At 54.5% G+C, this 22,483-nt stretch overlaps 2 protein-coding genes across 2 annotated transcripts; both read right to left on the minus strand.

Moving 5' to 3' along the window:
- Positions 1-200: 200 nt before the first annotated feature.
- ZMYND15 (zinc finger MYND-type containing 15) lies at positions 201-7,382 on the minus strand. The gene is made up of 13 exons (XM_063302934.1): positions 5,965-7,382; positions 4,450-5,150; positions 4,196-4,351; positions 3,716-3,876; positions 3,458-3,616; positions 2,652-2,738; positions 2,422-2,538; positions 2,014-2,102; positions 1,509-1,610; positions 1,164-1,293; positions 1,021-1,079; positions 663-823; positions 201-421 (listed from the first exon to the last, which is right to left on the minus strand). Exons 1-13 carry the CDS (start codon positions 6,379-6,381, stop codon positions 241-243), a joined length of 2,520 nt encoding a protein of 839 aa, XP_063159004.1. The 5' UTR covers positions 6,382-7,382; the 3' UTR covers positions 201-240.
- Positions 7,383-11,600: 4,218 nt separating this feature from the next.
- On the minus strand, positions 11,601-22,391 carry LOC134497267 (serine protease 55-like). Its single transcript, XM_063302935.1, has 5 exons — positions 22,292-22,391; positions 21,795-22,011; positions 21,049-21,302; positions 12,814-12,953; positions 11,601-12,200 (listed from the first exon to the last, which is right to left on the minus strand). The coding sequence occupies exons 1-5, from the start codon at positions 22,389-22,391 to the stop codon at positions 11,850-11,852; spliced, it is 1,062 nt and encodes a 353-aa protein (XP_063159005.1). The 3' UTR covers positions 11,601-11,849.
- Between the last annotated feature and the right edge of the window lie 92 nt (positions 22,392-22,483).

The raw sequence follows: 22,483 nt of genomic DNA on the forward strand, positions 1-22,483 counted from the left end.
GATGCTGGGGGGGCAGGGAGAAGCCCCCCCCCCCCCAGCCGAGCCAAACTGTAGGGAGGTTCTGCTCCTTCCGGGCAAAAAGTGAGCTGGGCGCGGGGTTTCCAGGAGGGAAGAACCAGCGTGGAATTTCTGGAGGCCAGAGGCCCTGGCACCTGCGGGATGCCAGCCAACATGCTGCCGAGTGAACCAGCACAGAGTCACAGGGTGCCCAGGGTGCTTTATTTCCTCTGCACCCCCCCATCACTTCCGCCGGCGCCCTGCCGCGCGGATCTGCCTCTTGTCCTTGCGCCGGCTGCGGGCTGGCTCGGGCGGGTCGGGATTCCCGCTGGCTAGGAGTGGCTGTGGAGGGGGCACCATGGCCTGCCGGTGGTTGTTGGCTGACGCCTTGTATATCAGGTGGAAAATAAAGGCATTGGAGTACCTGCCGGGGAAGACAGGGCACCTGAGGACAGGGATGGAGGGGACAGCCAAGGGTGGAGGCTGCTACCTCTTTTTATCCAATGGACAGTGCAGCACGGGACTGGGAGGATGCTGCCCACAAATGCCCCAACTTGGGCACCTCTGCCCTGGGAGACGCCTCAAGGGCTGCACCCGGGAGGTATGACACAGTTGCCAGCTGGAGGGGTATGGGGTTATGGGGTCAAGGCCTGCTTAGTACCCACCAGGGCATGGCGTTGTCAATGCCAGCTTGTCGGAAGGGTGAACGGAAGGGATTGATCTGGGCAGGACTGGCACTGCCCCCTGTGGCCATGGAGACAGCGGCCTCATCCACGGCACAGCTGTACGCGCTGCACTCGGTGAAGTAGGCCGGAACTCGGAGGGACTGTGGGGCAGAGAGACATCCTCATCACCTGGCTGCGGTGGGGAGGCCCGGCCCATGGCAAAGCGGTCAGCATTCCCAAGGGGCGTCTTGGTGCTGGAAAGCTGCTGCTTGGAGTGGGTGCTGCTTCCCTCTGGCAGGGCGCTGTGGCGGGCAGCCTTCTTGCCCTGCATGCAGGGGTGGGGTGGGCAGGACCTTACCTGCAGTCGTGGCAGAGCACTGAGCCAGGTCTCTTTGAGGGCGAAACCAGAGTTGAACCCTGAGCAGAGGCAAGGGCATGAGAATGCCTGCAGGTCCGGAACTCCTGCCCACCCTCCAGCCCCCGGCCTCATTTTCATCTCACCAATCACCAGGTCTGGTTTGGGAGCCTGCAGGAGGTGGTAGGGGCGGGCACTGAATCCCAGCTGCAGCTCACGGCGGCCTCCTTTGGACCGGGGGGCCAGTCCAGGCCGGACAGAAACGCCGTGCTCTTCCTGAGGGGGGGGGGCGGGGGGGAGAGCAGGATCCTTCTCACCCAGCTGGAGGCAGCCTGGAGGCAGCCAGTGAGTGGGGGCCCATCATGCCAGGCCAGGTCAGCCTGAAGAAGAAGCGGAGGGGCCCTCAAGACCCACGGGCCAGGGTTGGGCCCCTGCCCCTGGTGGCGTGGGGGGGCAGAAGACCCCCCTGATCAGAGATGAGGCGGACTCACATCTCTCTGCAGAAGGAACTGCTGGCCATCCAACTCGGGGGGCAGCGTGTCCCCCAGAAAGAGCAGCTCCAGGGAAACGTGGGGGAGCAACACCGACAGCTCCTGCGGGGGTGGGGGAGGGGAGAGGGGGGAGGGCAGGATTGCCCCTGAGAGAGCTGGCTGGACAGATGCGTGTGTGCGCACGCAGGTGGTGCAAAACGGTGCAAGGTGAGCAACAGGCGGTCACGCTCAGGCCCTGTCGCCCCAGCTGCTGTTCTCCGTCCCTCCCGCCCAGCAGCCTTTTGGGGGGGTTGAGCAGGGTGTGCTGGAGGGAGGAAGGCTGGTCCAGTGGAGGGACACCTTCCCCTGATCCCCAGCCTGGTGCACCAACAGTGCTGGACTGCAACTCCCATCGTTCCCAGGCAGCAGCACCAGAGGTTCTTTGGCAGGCCTGCTCCAGATCGGCACCAGCACTCGCCACAGCTGCCCCCTCGCTCTCTGCCCCTCCCCGGGGACCCTTCCCTACCCAAAACACCATCAGCACTGCAAACTCCTTGCCAGCCTCTACCACATGGATCTTGAGGGACTGTTTGTTCAAAATGTTTAGCTCTGGAACTGAAAGGAGGTGGGGGGTGCAAAATTAGGGACCCCCGAGTTGCTGAAGAGATCCGCCCTTCACAAGTCTCAAAACTTCGGAGGCAGGAACAGCTGCCCTTGGATTCCAACAGCAGGCCGAACCTGGGGAGAACCTCGTGGGTCTTCTGCACATCCTGCTTGCGCGGACGCCCCGCTAACCTGTGGTGGTGGGCACGCTCCAGCCCGGCCCCAGCCCCGGCCCACCGCCAAGGCAGCAGGGATGGCCTCAGGTCCTTGTGGGGGGCAGGCCAAAGGGCAGAGAAGGGCAGGACGGGGAGGCCGGATGCCCCGTACTCACAGTGCTGGGGGGCCAACTGGGTGATGATGTAGTAGGCAGTGAGGGGATAGCTCAGGAGTACGGCCAGGGGAGCCCCGAGTGGCAGCCCCCGCCACTGGTAGTACTCTCTCCAGGATGCTGGAGGAAAAGAGGGTTGGGGGGTGTTGGGGTGGGGGAGACAGTGATCAGGCGGGAAGTATCTGTGGAAGCGCCACGCAGCGGAGGGGAAGGGGGCCGTGCCACCCCCTCACCAAAGAAGGTCCGGGGTGTCGGGGGCTCTGGGGGTGCTGGGGGGAGCGCTGTCCCTCCTTCTGGCCTCAGCGCCTCGAAGGGGTTTCCTGCAGAGAGAGAGAGACCCCCCAGACCGTACAAAGGTGAGGAGGCCAGGAAGGCCCCCTCCCATTCTCTGTCTCCCATCCCCCTGGGTGTCTTGGGGGGGAAGCTGTGGGAGGGCTGAAAGAGCACTTCCCCCAGATCCAACAAAGGCAGGGAGACAGGTTGCCTGCCTGCCAGTTTTGTCACCCTAGGTGGGCCAGGCCGTGACCCTTGCTCTCTACACCTGGGGGGTGGGTGGAGGGGCGGGCAGCTCTGCACTGCCTCCTCCACCCTATTTATTCATTCATTCATTCATTCATTCATTCATTCATTCATTCATTCAATACAGAGGCCTCTAGGTTGCCTTGCTTCACCCTGACTCTGAGTGGCTTAAAATGTGAAACAAAGAATAATAGAGAGTGCAGAAAGCAACCCGCCCTGCCCACCCCACCAGCCTAAAGCCTGGAGGAAGAACCGGGTCTGAAGGGCCACCCCAGCTAATCAATGGGGCACAAAGCAGGCCAGCCCTGCCCAGTTGGGTAGGACGGACAGAAGCTACAGGGGACAGAGGTCCCTGAAAAATAGGCCCCCCACTGTGAAGGCCCCCTTGAACAGCAGCCAGAAACTTGCGAGGTGCATTTGTGAAGCAGTGGTGTCCGGTGGCCGCATCCTGCCATGCCCATACAGTAGCTGCCCATGCTGCTGCACTGCAGACCCACTGCAGCTCCCAGCCCCCGCCTACCACTTTGGAGGAAGGGCACGGGGTTCCCGGCAGAGCTCTTCCGCAGCCCCACACCGTAGTCTGGGGCCCGCACCAGCATGCTCTCTCCAGCCCAGTATCCACGGGTCAGCCCTCGGGCCACGAGGAAGCCCTCCTTGTTGAAGTTCTCACTGGTCACCTCTGGAGAGAAAGGCAGGGGTGGGACCCGCCGCTTGGCCCTGGTCTCCCACCCTCTCAGTTCAGCCCTCTGGGACGGGGGTGGGGCGGGGACCCACCTACCCGCGGCAAAGGTGAAGGGAAGGTTGGCGAGCTCCCTGGCATGGCTCATGTACCCAGCCATGCGCTGGCACCAAAACTGGTGCCCGATGTCCTCGGGGCTGCGGCTCCAGTCCAGCTTCCGGCACCGCTCTGAGCAATAGAAGACGGCACGGCACTGCTGGCTGGGGGAGGAAAGGGCAGCGGGCAGCGGAGGGCACCAGGCTGGCAAAGTGGCACGGGCTGAGGGCTGAGGGGAGAGGCGGGGTAGATTTCTCGAAGGGGTTGGGCCGGAGGCTGCCTGATGGTAAAATCAGTAAAATAAAACAGTGAGCTTCCACGAGGCTCAGGGCAGATCTGCGGATGGGCAATTGTCCTCAACAGATGCAGGAGAACCCTTGGAGATCTGGGAAGGGAGCCCGCCCCTGCTTGGGCAAACAGCTGTGACCAGAGGGAGGGCAGCAGAACACACAAGTGTGCACGGGCAATCCACTCTCTGCTTACCATGCTGTGATCTGGCCCTCAAAACTGTGCCGCTTGCACACGTGGCAAGCTCGCACTCGCGTGGTGGGGAAGGTGAAGGCTTGCTTCGGGCCCCAGCCCCGCATCGGGCCCTTACTCGTTTTCACACCCAGACGAGCGAGCAGTGGCTCCAGGGACCTGCAAGGGGCCAGACCAGAGAGGAGTCAGGGGAGGGGGGAAGGAGCTGCTCCCCCACCTTGCCAGACCCCTCCTCCGAGGACCCCCGCCCCTCTCACTTGTGCAAAGCGGGGTCTCCCACGGTCAGCAGCTTTGGCCGGCGGGGCTCCCCAGCCCCGAGTGGACAGAACATGCTGTAGCAGAGCAAGGTGACAGCCCGGGGCTCCAGGGCCTCGAGTCCGGCCATCCCCAAGGAGCCCCCCAGCAGGAAGTCAAAGCCCAGAATGGTGCCGTATTCGTCTGTCACCAGCAGGAGGTGCTCCACGTGCCACAGCGGCTGCCCTGTGGAGCAAAGCACACAGCGGGGCGGGGGCTGGGCAGGTCTGGGTCTTGCCCCCCCCCCACAGCAGATGCATTTGCTATCACCTGAAGATGGATTTGCCCAAGGGAGGGGGCCACCCCCAGGTGAGGGTGAGGAGTGCCTGCCTGGGTCTCCAACCTCCTTGTGAGTGAGGCCGGTTGCCCCACGGCTTCGGGAGTGCTGTAAGGGAGGGGCACTCGATCTCCCACCGCCCACCTCCTCCCCCTGGGGGGGCACATGGCGGGGAGAAAGCACCATGGATGTTCTCAAGCCGGCCAGGCTCACCAAGGGGGCAGATCCATCTTGGGACTCACACCCTCTCACTCCCGACTCGTGTGCATGTGCGTGTGTGTAAGGAAAGCTTTGCAGGGGCAGCATCGCTCTTTCCTCCTTCCCTTTGTTTCCTCCCCTGGGACTCTGGGGCAGCCTGAAGGTCACTCTGCTGCACTCGGTTTCCAATTACAAAAGGGTTAGGATTAGGGTTAGGGTTAGGGTAGGGTTCCAATTATAAAAGGGCCCCTAAGCAGGGTCCGTGGTCCATTGGTGTGTGTGGAGGAAGGTGTGTGTGGTGTGGGGGAGTGGCAAGGAGGACTTTGCAGCCGGGGGAGTAGTGGGGCAGCCCTCAGACGGGAGTCAGGAGCTCAGGTGTGAGTCCAGGAGGAACTGCCCTGGACCCCAGGAAAGCAGCAGCAGCAGCAGGCGAGCCAGAAGGAGACGCCGCCAGCCAGTCACCGGCCAAGCCCCTTCCTTTGCTGGCCCCAGCACCAGCTGAGACCGTGCTGAACCAGGGCTTTGGCCCCAGTGGAGGGCAACCAAAGCCAGCTTGGAGGGGCCACGGGGTGGCGAACGACTTTGGGGGAAGCTCAAGGAACAAAGGAGAACAGACTGATTAGGAATAAGATGCATGTGTAGATGTTAGCAGAGGTACAGCATCAGATAGTATAGGCCTAGTGACAAGTGGTAAGGTAGGAAGGAAGGAAGGAAGGAAGTTTATTGAGTGTTTTTTAATAAAAGCCTCCCTGGGGAAACACAGGGAAGGTAAAAACAGCCCCAACCCTTTGGGGCTGGTGCGAACATTTCCCCAAATAATCCCCTCACCGGGGTGGGGTGGGGGACTTTGCACTTGGTTCCCTTCAGGATTCGGGAGCGGCAGACGGGCAGCGAGGCCTGGGGGAGCCGCCTCCCTCCCTCCCTCCAGCTGGCCAGTGAGCCCCAGCCACCCTCAGCCCGGCCCTGTGCGGGGCTGAGCAACGGTGAAAGGCTGCCTTCAGAATCTGTCCTGCTGTGCAGCTGCTGCTACTGCAGCCCTGGATTTTTCTTGAGGGCCACCTGGGCGCTTCAGGTGCCTACCTGCCTCCGTTGCAGCGGCGTCTTCTTCCTCCTCCCCCCCTGCCCCCACGAAGGTGATGAAGCGATCCAGATCCTGCAGAGCCAGGGCCTCCTCGCTGTAGAAGCGGCCGCCCACTTGCTGGCCCGGGTCAGCAACCGTGAAGGCCAGGTTACGGTTGGGCAATGCGTGCAAGACCCAGAGAGCCGGGTCGGGCGGCAGGCGACGGATGGCACCCTCCTGCCTTTTGCGCCGCTCGCTCCCACGGCGGCAGGCCGCATCCAGAAGGAACCGCTGGTACCAGCCGAAGAGGAGCTCTGCAAAGTCCAGGATCTCCGCGCGGTAGCCGGTCACAAACTCCATGCCTGCGACAGGAGGCCGGTCCCGTAAGTTGCAAGGGGGCCTCCCCCTCCAGCCCCCACCATGGGCCTGAGGCTCACTCAGGGGGGCCCCAACGTGCCCAGAGCTGCCCAGGAGAGCGGGGGCACCGAGGAGGGGCCCCAGACCCACCAGGGCTGAGAGGAGAGTGCCACCTTCCCTGAGGGGGCCAAGCGCCCCTTCCCTGGGGTGTGCTTGTTGTTAATATGTTTTCTACTACAGATTAAGGTTACTATGGTATCTAATCATTTTGGCCGGGTGAAGAGATTGAATTTAATTGTCCCCTTTTTGGATGTTAATTTTTGCACCTGAGGGGAAGAAGTTGCCTGGACTTGTTTTAGTTTCAGTTTCCCTTCTGTGTAGGCATGTAGAGAGTTAAGCAGCTCTCACTGAGAGCCTGTAAATATGTTTGCTTTCTGTAAATAAAATTATTTTTATAGAAATGCCTGGTGTGTGACTTTTCTGATCTCTCCTGGGCCAAAGGCTTTCCTAGCAATCTGCTAACAGGTCATGGGCCCAGTAAACAGCCCAGTAAGCCCAGTAAAACCCAGAGAGAATAGAGAGATCAGCTCCACACCTCATGCACAATTTAAAGGCAGGTAGGAAAGACCTGTGAAGATTTTCTTTGGAGCCACCTGGAGATTTTCCAGCAACTGCCGGTCTACAGGACAAAGAAGCCAGCTGAGGAGACTTGCAAAAGAAGGAAGAAGCCATGGCTACCTCCCAGCCCTCAGCAATGCCTCTGGAGCACCTATCAGAGACCAACTATTTGAATTTGGCCCTGAAGATGGAGATGTATCTTCGCAGAGAGAATCTTTGGCTGCCAATTGGTGAGCAACCCCCCCAAAATCCCAGTGCTGAATTGCTGAGACAGGATGAGCGGGCTAGAGCCACCATTATCTTGGGAGTTGAGGACAATCAGCTAGTCCACGTGCGAGGCATGCAATCTGCAAAGCAACTTTGGGACGCTTTAAGAGACTTGTATGTAAAGGCAACAGCAGGGAGTAAAGTTACTCTGACAAAAAAGCTGTACAAAGCCTACCTTGCAGAAGGAGATAGCCTTCCTGAGCACCTGCATCATATTCAGCAGCTGTTTGTTGAGTTGCAGGAGAGAGGAATGGAATTTACACCTCTCACAAAATCTTATATCCTCCTGTCCTCACTAAATGAAACGTGGGACACACTGATTTGTACCCTGGAGGCTATGCCTGAAGCAGACCTCACCCCATCGTATGTTACACAGCGCTTACTCGCTGAATGGGAGAAGAGAGAGGAAAGATCCCTCCTCCATCTCTTCTGGAAAGCTGCAGTACCAGAAAACAAGGGAAAAGAAGGGAAAGGAAGCTGAGGCTACAGCACTAGACAGCCAGCAATGCTTCACCTGTGGTTCAGCTGGACATTTGCAGAAAGACTGTGCCTTGAGACCCAAGAGTAGAAAGACAGAGAAGAAGAACAGAAGAAGGCTCTTCAGACAACCCAAATTGCACAGGTGGCTGAGAAGGGTAATTCTGATGTATGGGTGTTAGATTCTGGGGCCAACTGTCGTTTATGTAATTGTAAAAGCTCTTTTGTGTCACTGTCTAAAACTGAAAGACAAAGTGTATCTTTGGCTGATGGGTCTGTGACCAAAATTATGGGACAAGGTGACTTGTATTTATCCTGCTTGGGAGAAACTGTAAAAGGTGTGTTGTATGTGCCAAATTTACAATCAAACCTTTTATCTGTGGCACAATTGGCTGCAACAGGGTATGTCATAACATTTAAGAAAAATGGTTGTGAGATATGTAAACATGGAAAATTGTGTGCTACTGGTATATTAAAAGACTCCTTGTACATGGTCCAAAATGCAAGGAAGCCAAGCTGCAAGGCTGCAGTTCACGCCATATCATGACCAATGTGTACACCTGATGCACAGGAGATTTGGTCATGCTAATGTCAGGTATATAGCACAAATGCCACAGCTGTGTGCTGACCTAAAGATAAAACCCTGTGACAAATACTTAGATTGTGTAGTTTGCAAAGAATGCAAAACACTAAAAGCTCCTGTGAGTAAGCACAGTGACAGAGTTACAACTAGACCTTTGGAAATTGTACACTCTGACATTATTGGTCCTTTTGCTTCAAGTCTTGGACAAGCAAAGTATGCAATGACCATCATTGATGATTTCTCAAGATACACATTTATCTACATCTTAAAACACAAAGATGAGGCATTTGAGAAATTTAAAGGTTTTGTGACATGGGCAAATGGAAAATTCCCTAGGCCTATATCTGCACTCCAATGTGATAGAGGAGGAGAATACCTTTCTCACAAATTCAAAAGGTTCCTAGCAGAAAAGGGGATAGAACAAATTCTTTCTAACCCTTACACCCCTCAGCAAAATGGTGTTGCTGAAAGAAAGGGCAGAACCTTGCAAAATGCAACAGAATGCATGCTTAAAGATTCACCTTTATCTTTTAAGCACTGGGGAGAGGCAATATCTATGGCCTGTTATGTACAAAACAGATTGTATAGCTCTGTGATTCAGGACACTCCATTCCATTTGCTTTATGGTGTGAAACCAAAGGTAAACCATCTTAGAGTGTTTGGTAGCACTGCTTGGGTTCATATTCCAAAACAGCAGAGAAGGAAAGGAGGCCCCACAACAAAGAAAGCCATTTTTGTTGGCTATGAACAAAGCCAAAGGAGCTACAGGTTCATAATGGGAGAGAAATTAATAATTAGCAAAAGCGCTTCTTTTGCTGAACAAAACTGGGGGAGATTAAATTCTAGCTCTCCAGTTGATCTGACCACCACAAGAGAACAGCAAGGACTTGCTGATAGTGATCTTTTGCCTGATGAGGACATTAAACCAGAAAAGCAAACTGAAGATGTCTGATGAGACAGATGCTTCTCAGGAAAGTGATAGGAGTCAAAATTTAAGCCCTGTATTACTTCGCAGATCTCAGAGGAGTAATAAAGGCGTTCCTCCATCACGTTTTCAGGCTGAAACAGTAAAGGCTTTTCACATATTCACAGAACCTGAGTCTTTAGAACAAGTGAATGCTTTACCACCTGAGATTGCACAAAATTGGCATTCTGCCATGCAACAGGAATTAGCATCCTTGAAAGAAAATAAAACATGGAAACTGGTAAATCTACCTCCCAATGAACTGGGGAGCAGATGTCAGTGACAGGAAATCCACCTCTGGGATTTTAATTCAATTTGCTGGGTCTAGCTTAGGCTGGCATTCTAGAAAGCAAACACTTGTTGCTCTTTCCACTGCAGAAGCAGAGTTTTATTCTCTAACACAAAGCTGTAATGAGGTTACATGGTTTAAACATTTGTTAAAAGACATAGGCATGGAAGTGAACCAGCCTATAACTGTTTATGAGGATAATCAAGCTTGCATTGCTATGGCAAAATCTGAAGCCTGCAAAAACAGGACAAAACATATCGATATTAGATATCAATATATCAAAGATATGATAAGCAAAGGAGAAATAATGTTGAAATATTGTGAATCAAAAGACATGATTGCTGATATTTTAACCAAGCCTCTTGCTGTACCAAGACACAAAGAGTTAACAAAGCAAATTGGTTTGCATCTTCTTCTGTAGTATAAAAAGGAGAGTGTTAATATGTTTTCTACTACAGATTAAGGTTACTATGGTATCTAATCATTTTGGCCGGGTGAAGAGGTTGAATTTAATTGTCCCCTTTTCAGATGTTAATTTTTGCACCTGGGGGGAAGAAATTGCCTGGACTTGTTTTAGTTTCAGTTTCCCTTCTGTGTAGGCATGTAGAGAGTTAAGTAGCTCTCACTGAGAGCCTGTAAATATGTTTGCTTTCTGTAAATAAAATTATTTTTATAGAAATGCCTGGTGTGTGACTTTTCTGATCTCTCCTGGGCCAAAGGCTTTCCTAGCAATCTGCTAAGATGCGTGTCGTGGGGGTCCTTGATGCCCACCAGCCCGGCAAGAGACACAGATTTGGCCCACTCCCAAAACACCCGCAGGGTCCCAGGAGGGTGCCCCCAGTCCTGCCCTGTGCCTGGGGGCCAGGCCAGCCCCCTCCCTCCTGGCCCAGCTTGCCTCCCACATACCTGAAGCAAGTGTCCGCCACTTCTTCAAAGGTAAATAGCCCAGGGTTTCCGGGGTTGCGCTGCGACATCAGGGGTTCCGGAACTCCCTCCCTCCTCCTGCCCAGCAGCCCTCTGCTCCTCCCCTGCCTGCGCTTGCTGGCCCTCCCCTGGGCCTGGCCAGTCCAGGGGTGCTGCTTTTGAGGTCCCCCAGGAGCAAAGGGTGGGGTGCCCAACCTTCCAAGGGCCCAGCTTTGCCGCCTCCCCGCAAAGGCCAGGCCGAAAGGTGAAGGCACTTAGTTGCCCTAACTCAGGTATCCTCCCTGGGGGCTCCCCTCCCTCTCCCTCTCCTCTGTCTTAAGGTTATGTTACAGCATCCACGAGTGGGAAGGGCCTCTGGAAGCCATCCAGCCCCCCCATCCCCCCATTTGGGGCTTCCCTGCCCAACCTCCCCTCAATCAGCCGGCTCTCTGACCTGGAGGCCCTGTCTGGACTCTCCCCTGCCCTGGGAGCTTGGTGAGATTGGCTTCCTTGGCGGGTACTGGATGGTGCTTGGCTTGGGTGTCCCTCAAGGCTGGGGTCAGGGTGAGGGTGTCACCCAGTTGCTTCCCCCACTGGTCCTCTGGCTTCCATTTCCTCAATGGCTGAGGAGAATTCAGAGCATCTGTTTTTGACTGCGACTCCCTGGGGCAGAGACCTGCCACAAACAGGCTAGAGGTGCCATTCAAATGCACGCTACCTGGCATGTGCCTCTTCTGCCACGCTCATAACCCCGGAGGCCTTCTGCTTGGGCTTCCTTTGAGGGTCTCCTCTCCCAGCCCCTGCCCTGCTGCTGCTGGGCTTTGGGGACTGCAGGACATGGAAGCCCCCCCCCCCCCCCCGGCTCTGGCCCGGCTGAGCTGGAGCAGGTCACCTTCCTTCCGCACAGCTTTGGCAGGTGGGGGGCATTTGCCAGCTGTTGGCCTTTTGACCATTCTTGGTACTGGTGGGAGGAAAACACTCGCCAAAGGCAGAGCCATCCCACGTAACCCAATTCTATGTGCTTCACGTGGTTCAGGTGCTCTGTGCCACTGCAGCAGACACAACACAAGAGAATGTTTCTCACATTAAGGATGAAGACCTCGACTTCCACTTACGGTCCTTGCGGCAGCTGCTTGGGGGGATTCGGCCCTTTCCCCTCCTCTGCCCCACCAGCTAGGGCCCTCCTGCGCATTCCCCTGGCTTCGGGGGCTTCTCCCCACCACCACACGAGCAGAGAGAGAGCCGTGTGTATCCAAGAATATTTATTGAACTGTTGAGCCAAGCTGAAAGCCAACCCCACCCCCACCACTCAGCATCCTTTGCAGCATGGCTCTCCCAGTGCTGGCCACGGAGTTGCCCGCTGGCCACCCTCAGCCCAGGGCCAAAACCAGCACCACCAGGGCACAGAGCAACTCAGGGAGGGCCGCCTGGTGCTCGCCAGGGACCCCGCTGTCGTCCACATCGGCCCAGAGGTCATTCTGCTTCTCATGCAGCGGGGAGTGACTCATAGCCATCTGAGGCACCCGGAAGGGGTGTCCGTCATGAGCAGAGGTCTGCTCCAGCCAGGAATGGTAGTTAGATACCCGTGTGTACACGCCTGGGCTGTGGGGTGCTGCGCAGCTCCGGCCCCAACTCACAATGCCAACCTGGTACCAGCGCCGGGGGCTGCCGTGGCTGCCGTGGCTGGGCGGGAGACACATCAGGGGCCCCCCACTGTCCCCCTGCACAGGAAAGAGAAGAAGAGGGGCCGGAAATCAGGGAGGGGCTGGGGGTGCGGGATGGAGGGAGTCTTCCACAGGGAGGGAAGGCTGGGGGCTTCAATGGATTCAGTGGGAGGCGCACCGGGGTGCTGAGGACGGATCCCCCTGGCTTCCACTGAGGCCAGCAGCCCTTCCGGGGCAGCGAAGGGGAAAGCAAGCAGATGCTCTGGGGTCAAGCTGGTGTTGCTTGGCTGGGGCTGGCCCAATGCCCCAGAGGCTCTCAGGCTCTGGGTCAACCGTCCTGTGAACCAGTTTGTTTCCTTTGCAGAACAGGCGGTGTGAACATGGCTGTGTCTCTGCTGAGCTGGGTTGAAGGAGTCTTTGCTGGGCATCGAAGAGGCCCAGGCAACGGGCAGGCAGTGGGCGCTGCTGGGTCCCAGGGGCCGCACCCAGCCTGAGCGAGGTGGGGCAGGCCAGCCGGGCAGGAGGGGGGCACTTCGTAGGTGAGGACAGCCCTGCCCCTGTCCTCCCATAGACTTGCGGGGCTCTCTGAGCCTGGTGCTCCTTTGGGGCAAGAATCTCTGGCCTTGCACCAGGCATGCTGGAAGCGGTGGGCAGCACGGGAGCTTCCTACCTGGCAGGCATCCCGGCCACCTTGCTCGTATCCAGCGCACACCATGTTCTTGGTGATTGAGTACAGCCACCGCAGACACAACGTCCAGTCCACCAGGCCCACCTGAATATCCAGCAACTCCAGGGAGCCGTACTGGGAGCCTAACAGGGGACAAGCAGGAGAGAGGATAGCCACGGGCAGGCTGCTTGGTCTAAGCCCCAGAGATTTTTCCCTGGGGAGATAGCCGTGACCAGGTCTGGCCTCAGAGGGATGATGGAAGCCTGGCAATCCGTCTCCTGGCCCTTCTGGACCCACCTTCCCTGTTGCTGGCGTAAAGCCCATCTTATCAGAGGCATGGGGAGCTACTTTCAGTTGGCGTGGGGTGGGCAGCACATGCGTTTGTACTGAGCAGAGCAACCAGGGACATTAGATTTAGAGGAAGGAGCCAATGGGAACAAACCTTTTAGAGGAGGACAAAGAACCCTGGTCAGAACTGAGGCCAGGGTGAGGGAACTGGACTTCCTGCTCAGTTGTGATGCTTGCGCAGATGCTGAGCCCAAGATGCACCAGGAGATGTGGCCATGGAAGGAGGCTCAGCTCTTTGTCCACCAGCAGGCTGAGAGGACAGGAGCCCCTTCCCTAGGGAAGGCTGCAGGAGAGCAGGCAAGGAGGAGGTTTACGTGGGACAGGCGGACGAGCGTGTTTGCAGGGAGTCTCCGAGCAGCTCCAAGCATCACAGAGAGCAAGGTAGGGCAGAAGGACCCACACTGGAGCTGCTGGAAGTGCAAACTCGGAGGCAAAGCTCAAGTTGCCTTGGCCTCAGCCTGACCAAGATGCAGGAAGAGAAAGTGGGACCCTGGAAGCCGACAACTGGCTCTGCAGATGCAGCCACCAAGAAAGGTCTGGGCTCTGCCATGAGGCCTCAGCTGCCGTCTTGCAGGATGCCCGGGAGGAGGTGGGTTGCATCTGACAAAGAAGGGGAGGGAAGCCTTTGCCAGGCCTCTTGCCAGTCTTATCAGGAGGGTTGCAAAACTGGGACTGAGGCCACCAGCCAGGAGACTGAGAGAAGCAAAGCCTGACAGGGAGCTGCACCACTGCCATCCCTGCCTTGGCTCTTTCCACGGCCACGCGCAGAGCACTGGGAACAAGCAGCCCAACTCAGGAGAACCCATGAACTTGGCTGGGATGAGACCCTGAAGGCCCAGCGACTTCAGAAGAGGTGGGTGGGTGTGGCACATCCATAAAGAAAGCCTGTTTCCACACAGCAGTTCACAAACTGGAATGTAGAAATCCTGCAGGGAGTATGAATTTGGGCACAAATACCAGGAGAGAGAAAGAAAAGTGCGATCCCCAGCAGGATTTACTCCAGACTGCTGGCAGGCCCAAGACATGGTGGGAGCCTTTCTGTGTTAGAAGACCAAACATTCTGAAACAGATGTTAACAGTGGCAAAGGGAGGTTTCCACTGTCTGGGTGGCAGCTGGATGTCGAGCTCTGCCAAGGGTCAGAGGCCCAACAAATCCCTCTCTCTCTGGCCACCAGGTGGAGGAAGGGGGCTGCTATCTCAACTTATCCTTGCCAACAGGGAGGCCTGCTCAAGGAAGTAAGGGGAAAGGGACCACGTTATCCTTGAGCTCGTGATGTCAAGGCGAGGAGGAGCACAGAAGTGCCAGACTTGTGCAATGGATGCCAGAAGAGCAGATCTGGATGAATCTGGACAGGTCTGGTACAGCCCTGAAGGCAAAAAGGGTCTGAGAAGAACAGGAATTCTGCGCTGGGGGACACCAAAGGCCCAATCACAGATGATCCTGACAGCAGACATCGACTGGGGATACGCACAGAGGATTCTCAAATGGCGAAAGGAAGAGGGACCGGCCTCGGTGATTGATGGAGACTGATACAAAGCAGGGTCAGTCAGAAATCAAAGCCAAAAAGGAGAAGGGGGCAGACTGGAACAGGGATGGCGAGGAGGCTCCTGTTTTTCACTGGTGGTCTTTTTCCGGAAGGGAAACCAAGCCCCAGCTGGCCGTCCCGGTGCCACTGGTGGGAGGAGGCAGCTCCTGCTCAGGGTAGGCGAGGACAAAAGATATTTGTTGGAATTAGTTCCAGCCTCCAAGACCAGGCGAATGACATTCCCCACCGCAGGTGATAGCGGGCCTGTTCTCGGTAACCTTTGAGAACCCCTGGGGGTTTGGTGGGGTCCCCCAAGGCTGGAGGAGAAAAAATGCTGTCCCCATCTTCAAAGGAGGGAAGCTGCAGTGCCCAGGACATCACAGACCATCAGTTTCATCTCTACACTGGACGGGGTCCTGGTTAAAGAGTGCATTTGGGATTGCTTAAACAAGGATGCGGTAATTTCACACAAGCCACAGTGGGCTTGTCACAAACAATCATGCCCGACTAGCTAAGCAGTGTCATGGAGTGTCATGTTTGCCGTTGCAATGTTTGATTTACATCGTAACGTTTCGCATGCCACGGTGCTGACGCGCGTTCCGGTTGGGAGGGAGCTGCTGGGAGACCTTGTACCAGGCTGTCTATCTGTTTTCATGGGGATGGAATGTGTTTGGGTTATCGTTGGTGTTCAAGGTCTTTTTACCCATTGATTAGCAGAACTCATTAGGGGCACCTGGAATGGGGAATTTGAAACGGTTGTACGGAGGGAGGGCTTACATTCACACTGAGGGTTTTTAGTTTGTATTTGGCGCGCTTCTGCTCATTCTCCTTCAGCAAAGGATCGTTACCTTGTCGTGGTGCTGGAGCTTGAGCACCTCAATGATGCCATGAGCTAAACCGTGAAGGGCCACCCAAGACGGGAAGGTCATGACAGAGAGGTCAGACTAAATGCGATCCCTGGGGAAGGTAATGGCAACCCACCCCAGTATTCTTGCCATGAAAACTAAATGGATCAGTACAACCAGAGATATGTCGGTATACCATCGGAAGATGAGACCCCCAGGTCGGAAGATGGTCAAAATGCTACTGGGGAGGAACAGAGGATGAGTTCAACTAGCCCCAGACGTGATGACGCAGCTAGCTCAAAGCCGAAAGGACGGCTAGCGGCCGACGGTGCTGGTGGTGAACGGCGAATCCGATGTTCTAAGGATCAACACACCATCGGAACCTGGAATGTAAGATCTATGAGCCAGGGCAAATTGGATGTGGTTATTGGTGAGATGTCAAGATTAAAGATAGACATTCTGGGCGTCAGTGAATTGAAATGGACTGGAATGGGCCACTTCACATCAAATGACCACCAGATCTACTACTGTGGACAAGAGGACCACAGAAGAAATGGAGTAGCCTTCATAATTAATAGTAAAGTGGCTAAAGCAGTGCTTGGATACAATCCAAAAAACGACAGAATGATCTCAATTCGAATTCAGGGCAAGCCATCTAACATCACAGTGATCCAAATATACGCCCCAACCACAAATGCTGAAGAAGCTGAAGTAGAGCAGTTCTATGAGGATCTGCAGCACCTACTGGACAACACACCTAAAAGAGATGTTATTTTCATCACAGGAGACTGGAATGCTAAGGTGGGCAGTCAAATGACACCTGGAATTACAGGTAAGTATGGCCTGGGAGAACAAAATGAAGCAGGACATAGGCTGATAGAATTTTGCCAAGACAATTCACTCTGCATAACAAACACTCTCTTCCAACAACCTAAGAGACGGCTTTATACATGGACTTCACCAGATGGACAACACCGAAATCAGATTGACTACATCCTTTGCAGCCAAAGGTGGCGGACATCTATACAGTCGGTAAAAACAAGACCTGGTGCTGACTGTAGTTCAGATCACGAACTTCTTCTTGCACAATTTAGGATCAGACTAAAGAGATTAGGGAAGACCCACAGATCAGCTAGATATGAGCTCACTAATATTCCTAAGGAATATGCAGTGGAGGTGAAGAATAGATTTAAGGGACTGGACTTAGTAGATAGGGTCCCGGAAGAACTCTGGAGAGAAGTTCGCAGCATTGTTCAGGAGACGGCAACAAAATACATCCCAAAGAAAGAGAAAACCAAGAAGGCAAAATGGCTGTCTGCTGAGACACTAGAAGTAGCCCAAGAAAGAAGGAAAGCAAGGGGCAACAGCGATAGGGGGAGATATGCCCAATTAAATGCAAAATTCCAGAGGTTAGCCAGAAGAGATAAGGAATTATTTTTAAACAAGCAATGCGCGGAAGTGGAAGAAGACAATAGAATAGGAAGGACAAGAGACCTCTTCCAGAAAATTAGAAACATCGGAGGTAAATTCCAGGCCAAAATGGGTATGATCAAAAACAAAGATGGCAAGGACCTAACAGAAGAAGAAGAGATCAAGAAAAGGTGGCAAGAATATACAGAAGACCTGTATAGGAAGGATAACAATATCGGGGATAGCTTTGATGGTGTGGTCAGTGAGCTAGAGCCAGACATCCTGAAGAGTGAGGTTGAGTGGGCCTTAAGAAGCATTGCTAATAACAAGGCAGCAGGAGATGACGGCATCCCAGCTGAACTGTTCAAAATCTTGCAAGATGATGCTGTCAAGGTAATGCATGCTATATGCCAGCAAATTTGGAAAACACAAGAATGGCCATCAGATTGGAAAAAATCAACTTATATCCCCATACCAAAAAAGGGAAACACTAAAGAATGTTCAAACTATCGAACAGTGGCACTCATTTCACATGCCAGTAAGGTAATGCTCAAGATCCTTCAAGGTAGACTTCAGCAGTTCATGGAGCGAGAATTGCCAGATGTACAAGCTGGCTTTAGAAAAGGCAGAGGAACTAGAGACCAAATTGCCAATATCCGCTGGATAATGGAAAAAGCCAGGGAGTTTCAGAAAAAACATCTATTTCTGTTTTATTGACTATTCTAAAGCCTTTGACTGTGTGGACCATAACAAACTGTGGCAAGTTCTTAGTGGTATGGGGATACCAAGTCATCTTGTATGCCTCCTGAAGAATCTGTATAACGACCAAGTAGCAACAGTAAGAACAGACCATGGAACAACGGACTGGTTTAAGATTGGGAAAGGAGTATGGCAGGGCTGTATACTCTCACCCTACCTATTCAACTTGTATGCAGAACACATCATGCGACAAGCTGGGCTTGAGGAATCCAAGGCTGGAGTTAAAATCTCTGGAAGAAACATTAACAATCTCAGATATGCAGATGATACCACTTTGATGGCTGAAAGTGAAGAGGAACTGAGGAGCCTTATGATGAAGGTGAAAGAAGAAAGTGCAAAAGCTGGCTTGCAGCTAAACCTCAAAAAAACCAAGATTATGGCAACCAGCTTGATTGATAACTGGCAAATAGAGGGAGAAAATGTAGAAGCAGTGAAAGACTTTGTATTCCTAGGTGCAAAAATTACTGCAGATGTTGACTGCAGTCAGGAAATCAGAAGATGCTTAATCCTTGGGAGAAGAGCAATGACAAATCTCGATAAAATAGTTAAGAGCAGAGACATCACACTGACAACAAAGGTCTGCATAGTTAAAGCAATGGTGTTCCCCGTAGTAACATGTGGCTGCGAGAGCTGGACCATAAGGAAGGCTGAGAGAAGGAAGATCCATGCTTTTGAACTGTGGTGTTGGAGGAAAATTCTGAGAGTGCCTTGGACTGCAAGAAGATCAAACCAGTCCATCCTCCAGGAAATAAAGCCAGACTGCTCACTTGGGGGATTGATATTAAAGGCAAAACTGAAATACTTTGGCCACATAATGAGAAGACAGGACACCCTGGAGAAGATGCTGATGCTAGGGAGAGTGGAGGGCAAAAGGAAGAGGGGCCGACCAAGGGCAAGGTGGATGGATGGTATTCTAGAGGTGACGGACTCGTCCCTGGGGGAGCTGGGGGTGTTGACGACCGACAGGAAGCTCTGGTGTGGGCTGGTCCATGAGGTCATGAAGAGTCGGAAGCGACTAAACGAATAAACAACAAACAAAATGTAACAAATATCCTTTGCCTCCAATGAAAGACATGTTAGCCCACCTATGAAAAGGGAAAATTTTCTCTAAACTCGACCTCCGTGAAGCCTACTTTCGTATACGCATACAGGCTGGAGACGAGTGGAAAACCGCTTTTAATTGCCCCTTGGGCTCCTTCCAGTACAAGGTCCTCCTGTTCGGCTTAGCCGGCGCGCCTGCCGTTTTCATGCAACTGATTAATGAAGTGTTACATGACACTTATTTGAAGGGGTCTTTGTCTATTTGGACGATGTACTTATCTACTCTGAAACCGAGGAGGAGCATGAACGCCTTCTGAGGCAGGTGTTAGAAAAACTGAGGGCAGCCAAGCTGTATGCCAAACTGTCCAAATGTGAATTTCACAAAACCCAACTAGACTATTTGGGCTATCGAGTCTCTGACAAGGGGATCGAGATGGACCCTGAGAAAATTAGGGCCATCTTAAATTGGGAACGCCCTCGCACCCGATGCCAGCTGCAAAGTTTTCTGGGGTTCAGCAACTATTACCGCCAGTTCATCCAGGGGTTCGCTGAAATTGCCTTGCCCCTCACTGACCTGCTTCGCACAAAAGGGTTGGGGGAAACACGTAAAGTAAAACACCCCGGGGCAGTGTTGAATTGGACTCCAGAATGCCAGGGGGCATTCGAGCAACTAAAGACTTTCTTTACTGCGGAACCCATTCTGTGGCAGCCTGATCCCGAACGCCCCTTTGTTGTCCAAGTAGACGCCTCTGACTTTTCTATTGGGGCTATATTGCTGCAAAAGGACTCTGACAACATCCTGAAACCCTGCGCTTATCTGTCCAGGAAATTTTCTGAGACTGAGAGCTGGTGGCATGTTTGGGAAAAGGAGGATTTTGCTGTTAAACCTGCTCTAGAGACTTGGCGCCACCTCCTTGAGGGGGCTGCCTACCCATTCGAGGTTTGGACGGACCACAGGAATTTGGAGGCTCTCCACACCCCCTGCTGCCTCAGCCCCAAACAAATTCGCTGGGCTCAATTTTTTAGTCGGTTTAACTTCCAACTAAAGTTCATACTGGGCAAGAAAAATTTTCTCGCGGACGCTTTGTCCCGCTTGCTGCAAGACTTTGACCAAACCCCTCAAGTGATTGGTACTGTTCTCTCACCACAATTGGGACTGGCTCCCTTAGGATAGGCAACCATTACATGGAGTCTCTCATTAAGTGGTAAAAGGTAGGCTAGATAAGGCCATTGGGCTCTGTCCTGCGCCCTACGCCGTTCCACATTTTTAGTGATCTGGATGAATGGCTTGAGGGGATAATGATCAAAATTAGGAGGAGCAGCTAACACTTTAGGAGAGAGGATTAAACCAGACCTAAACTGGCTTGAAGAGTGAGCTGAAAGGATGGAATATAAGAGAGAAATGCAGAATTCTGCATCTGGGAAGGAGGACCGTGCTGCTGCACAGTCTAAGAGGGAGGACACACAAAAGGGTCAGTGTGCTTGTCAAAGGCAAGTGGGAGCCAGCTGTGTGGTGCAGCTGCTGAAAACACCAGTGCTGTCTCGGGGGGCCTTAAGCGGAGCACAGCATCCAGTTCAGCGGTGGTTGTTAGGCTAACATGGTATCCAACCCTAAGCAACTCTGGGTGGCTTATGTATCCAAATAAAGCAATATGAAGGAGCAGAAACAGGCATGATGGCAGTCTTTAGATAGATAAAGGGTTGCCACAGAGATGTGAGAGAAGACTTGTTCTCTCTCATGCTGGCAGGCAGGACCAGAACCAAGAGGTTAAGACTGTCTGGAAGGAGACCCAAGTCAGAAACTGGAGGAATTTCCTGATGGCAAGGACCGTTTTGCAGTAGAAATGGTACATTCCCCTTCGTTGGAGGTCTTCAAACATACCTATCTAGTGAGCGGAGGGCTGGACTAGATGACTCTGGATGCCTCATCTAATTCTATGGTTCTAGAAGTTCTTCCTCCCTCCCTTTCTGAAGCCATTGAGGGCCCTCCGATGCCCACAACCAGCTCCCTTCTGGGGCAGTAAAGTCTCTGGAGAGAGGGAAGCCTCCTGCAACCCTGCGAGGCGCATAAAGGACGGGCAGCGCTTCGGCTGCACTGCTGAACTCCTGCTGTGTGCTTAGCCGTCGGCCAGGCAGGCAGGCCTGAACGGGGCAAAGGGCTCGGCTCCAGGGCCGGGCCACTTCACAGTACTGCAGGGAGGAGCACCTGCCCAGCAAGGCCCCGAGCTCACTTCAGGGTGGCACAAACAGGCGGGGACCCGGTGCTGGAGGTTCCTGCCAGGGCGATGGGGGAGAAGCTCCTGGCTCACCAGCTCTCATGAGGCCCCAGCCGGCGACAAAGCAGCTCTCCCACATGTTGTCGTCTGGGACAATGGTGCGGTCCGGCAGACACAGGGCGGAGTGGTACCAGCTGTACGGGATGGGCTTCTGCAGCAGCAGCAGCGCCAGGTCGTTGTTGTAGGTCTTGGAATTATAGAGGGGGTGGAGGTGGATCTTGCGCACCCAGCGCGTGACGTTGTTCCTGCCCAGGTAGTTGCTCCCTGCGGCTACCCTGATGCCTTCCCTGTACCGGGTGGGGGGGCAGTGGGTGGGCGGGCGAGGTCCAAGAGGGGGGGAGAGAGAGCAGCAAAGCATCTGTGTGAGCAGAAGATGCCCACTGGGAGAGGCTGCCAGCCAGGGCTGCCAAGCAGAGCATCTGCTGCACAGGAAAAGCTGAGGGACCCAAACCACAGAAGACCAGGGCTCCTCTCCTGCCAGGGGCAGCTATTCTCACACGGGCATGGAAAACCAGGAACAAGTGGCTTCCAGCATCTGCTGTCAAGTTAATGCAGGGCACCCTCTGTCCAGGAAGGGGCCTTTGCTGCTTCTGCTGAGAGGGGCTTCCCTGGGAAGGAGAGGCAACTCTGCTGAGAATGGCTGCAAGAGGAGGAAGGGCTGGTCCTTGTCCCCCTCGGAGCTGAGAGAGGCCACAGCTTGCTCCCCCAAAGCTGCAGCAGGCCACCCCGTCTCCTCCCGCCCTCCCACGGCCCAGGGGAGCTCCCCCCCGACTTGTTACCTTCTGTCCGTGAAGCAGTGAGCGGCGGAGAGCACCCACCAGGGGTGCACGATGGACCCCCCGCAGAAGTGGAAGGAGCTGGTCTGTATGCTGACCAGCCAGGGCCATTTCCCAGGACGAGCCCTGGTGCCCCCCACGATGCGGGCATCGCCTGAAGGGAGGGTGTGGGGTGCATCAAACTCTGGCCGGTAGCCGCAGCCTGCAGGAGAGAAGCGGCCTCCCCGTTAGGAGGCCCGCTGCCCCCACAAGGCTGCCCCCTCCCTGCTGGGCCGGGGGAGGACAGTGGGTGCCCTCCCAGGCTGGATGCAAATGGGCTCTGGACCCAAATGGGCTCTTTCAGCAAGCTGAGTTCCACGGGGCGCCTCTCAGCTTTCGAGCGTGGTTTTGACTGCAGCCCAGCCTGCAGGCCTGGGGTCCCCCATCCAACAGCTAAGTATCCCTGGCCTTGCTTGGGTGGGTGGGGGCTGCCCCATTCGGCACTTCTTCACTTGGGGTACCGTATTCTGAAGGCCTCTGGGCCACGTACAGCCCTGGTACCCCAGGTTGGCATGCCTTCTGCCCTTTGCTGCCAGTGACATCACCGGTCTGCTGTGACATCACAAGGAACAGGAGGGCCCTCCGGCCGCCCAAGGCAGGAGGCTCTTCCCTGGTGGCTTCTGTCTGCAGGGTTTCTCTTCTCCCCCCTCCCT

The sequence above is a fragment of the Candoia aspera genome, chromosome 4 (genome assembly GCF_035149785.1).
Source record: "Candoia aspera isolate rCanAsp1 chromosome 4, rCanAsp1.hap2, whole genome shotgun sequence".
Classification (NCBI taxonomy): Eukaryota; Metazoa; Chordata; class Lepidosauria; order Squamata; family Boidae; genus Candoia; species Candoia aspera.

Coding starts and splice junctions, on each gene's coding strand:
- ZMYND15 (XM_063302934.1), bottom strand. CDS start 6,381: ATGGAGTTTGTGACCGGCTACCGCGCGGAGATCCTGGACTTTGCAGAG. Junction 3,877..4,195: donor GAGGGCCAGATCACAGCATG/GTAAGCAGAGAG, acceptor TTCCTCCCCCAG/CCAGCAGTGCCGTGCCGTCT. Junction 1,294..1,508: donor AGTTCCTTCTGCAGAGAGAT/GTGAGTCCGCCT, acceptor CCCCCCCCTCAG/GAAGAGCACGGCGTTTCTGT.
- LOC134497267 (XM_063302935.1), bottom strand. CDS start 22,391: ATGTCACAGCAGACCGGTGATGTCACTGGCAGCAAAGGGCAGAAGGCA. Junction 22,012..22,291: donor CCAGAGGCCTTCAGAATACG/GTACCCCAAGTG, acceptor CCTAACGGGGAG/GCCGCTTCTCTCCTGCAGGC. Junction 12,201..12,813: donor GTGGCCGGGATGCCTGCCAG/GTAGGAAGCTCC, acceptor TTTCCTGTGCAG/GGGGACAGTGGGGGGCCCCT.